At 35.1% G+C, this 1132-nt stretch overlaps 1 protein-coding gene across 1 annotated transcript; it reads right to left on the reverse strand.

Moving 5' to 3' along the window:
- Positions 1 to 509: 509 nt before the first annotated feature.
- SMIM38 (small integral membrane protein 38) lies at positions 510 to 741 on the reverse strand. Its single transcript, XM_053449340.1, has one exon. The coding sequence runs from the start codon at positions 651 to 653 to the stop codon at positions 522 to 524; it is 132 nt and encodes a 43-aa protein (XP_053305315.1). The 5' UTR covers positions 654 to 741; the 3' UTR covers positions 510 to 521.
- Between the last annotated feature and the right edge of the window lie 391 nt (positions 742 to 1132).

The following is a 1132-nucleotide window of genomic DNA, read 5'->3' on the forward strand; positions in this document are numbered from 1 at the left end:
ACCGATATATTTTGCTACAATGTTATTTCACGTTTCCAATTACGGTATTTAGAGGAAAAAGTCAAGATGATGCCTTTATTGGCCGAGTAGACATTAAGCTTTCAATACAACTTCTTCAGGCGTGAAGAAGAAGAAGAAGAGACCAAAATTGTCTTGAATGCTTGCACCAAACTTGGCTAATAAAGGTAACACCTTGGTTCTCTTTGTTTCATCTTTTTTTCCATGGCTTAAGGTACAAACTCTCAAATAATCATTGATAAGAGGCAATCGCTGGCATAGGTTTCCTTAAACACAGTCTAGGTCAATCCAGGTCATGAAGAAGAGGTTAGAAGACCTTCTGGAAGACTTTGACTCCATCTTCGGACGAGCCCGTTCTAGTTGAAGAGCAATTTATTATTATTTTTTTGTTCTTTTATTGTTTTGAGGAGCAAACCCAATTTTGTCTCCTTGTATTTGCAGATTGATGACAGATGAGGCTTACTGAGATATTAGAAGTTTTTTTGTCTTGAAAAAAAACCCCATCATTCATTCTTAAGTTTGTCTGGAAATCTCTTTGCTAACTTGTAGTCTATGTAAGTGCTGAGACAGGACCATAACAGGAATCTGGATATAATAATAATAACAAGGAGGAACATCAAGATGGCAGATTCCATATTCCAACGGCAATTAGATATCAGAGATAAGAAAGATGGGGGGAAAAAGCAAGGTGACCCCGTCTGATGGTGCTTTATAGTCCTGCAATCTCAAATTATTGGAATATTGCTTCAAAAAGAAGTGGAGAAGAAGAAAAAAACATATAATCTTCTAGGAATCCATTTTTTGTGTGTTTTATCGTTTCTTCTAAAATTTCAGACTTTTTCCACTTTTGTAGAATTTGTTCAGAGAAATTAGGAATCCCAAATCATGTGGATATCAAAAGTCTTAAAACAAAAGGTAAATAAGATCGTCTAAAAGTTCTTATTTTTGATATTTTATCTTTTTTTCACCAAAATTGCAGGTTTTTCTGCTTTTGTGGCATCTGAAAATGAGAAATTCCAAATTTTTGTTTTTGATAACCGTCATCACACGCTTGTTTGCGGAGGTCAAGCAAGGTCGAAGCCAGATTTCCTAACATGAAATATCAGTATTTGTG

This window comes from Spea bombifrons, chromosome 10 (genome assembly GCF_027358695.1).
Source record: "Spea bombifrons isolate aSpeBom1 chromosome 10, aSpeBom1.2.pri, whole genome shotgun sequence".
Classification (NCBI taxonomy): domain Eukaryota; kingdom Metazoa; phylum Chordata; class Amphibia; order Anura; family Pelobatidae; genus Spea; species Spea bombifrons.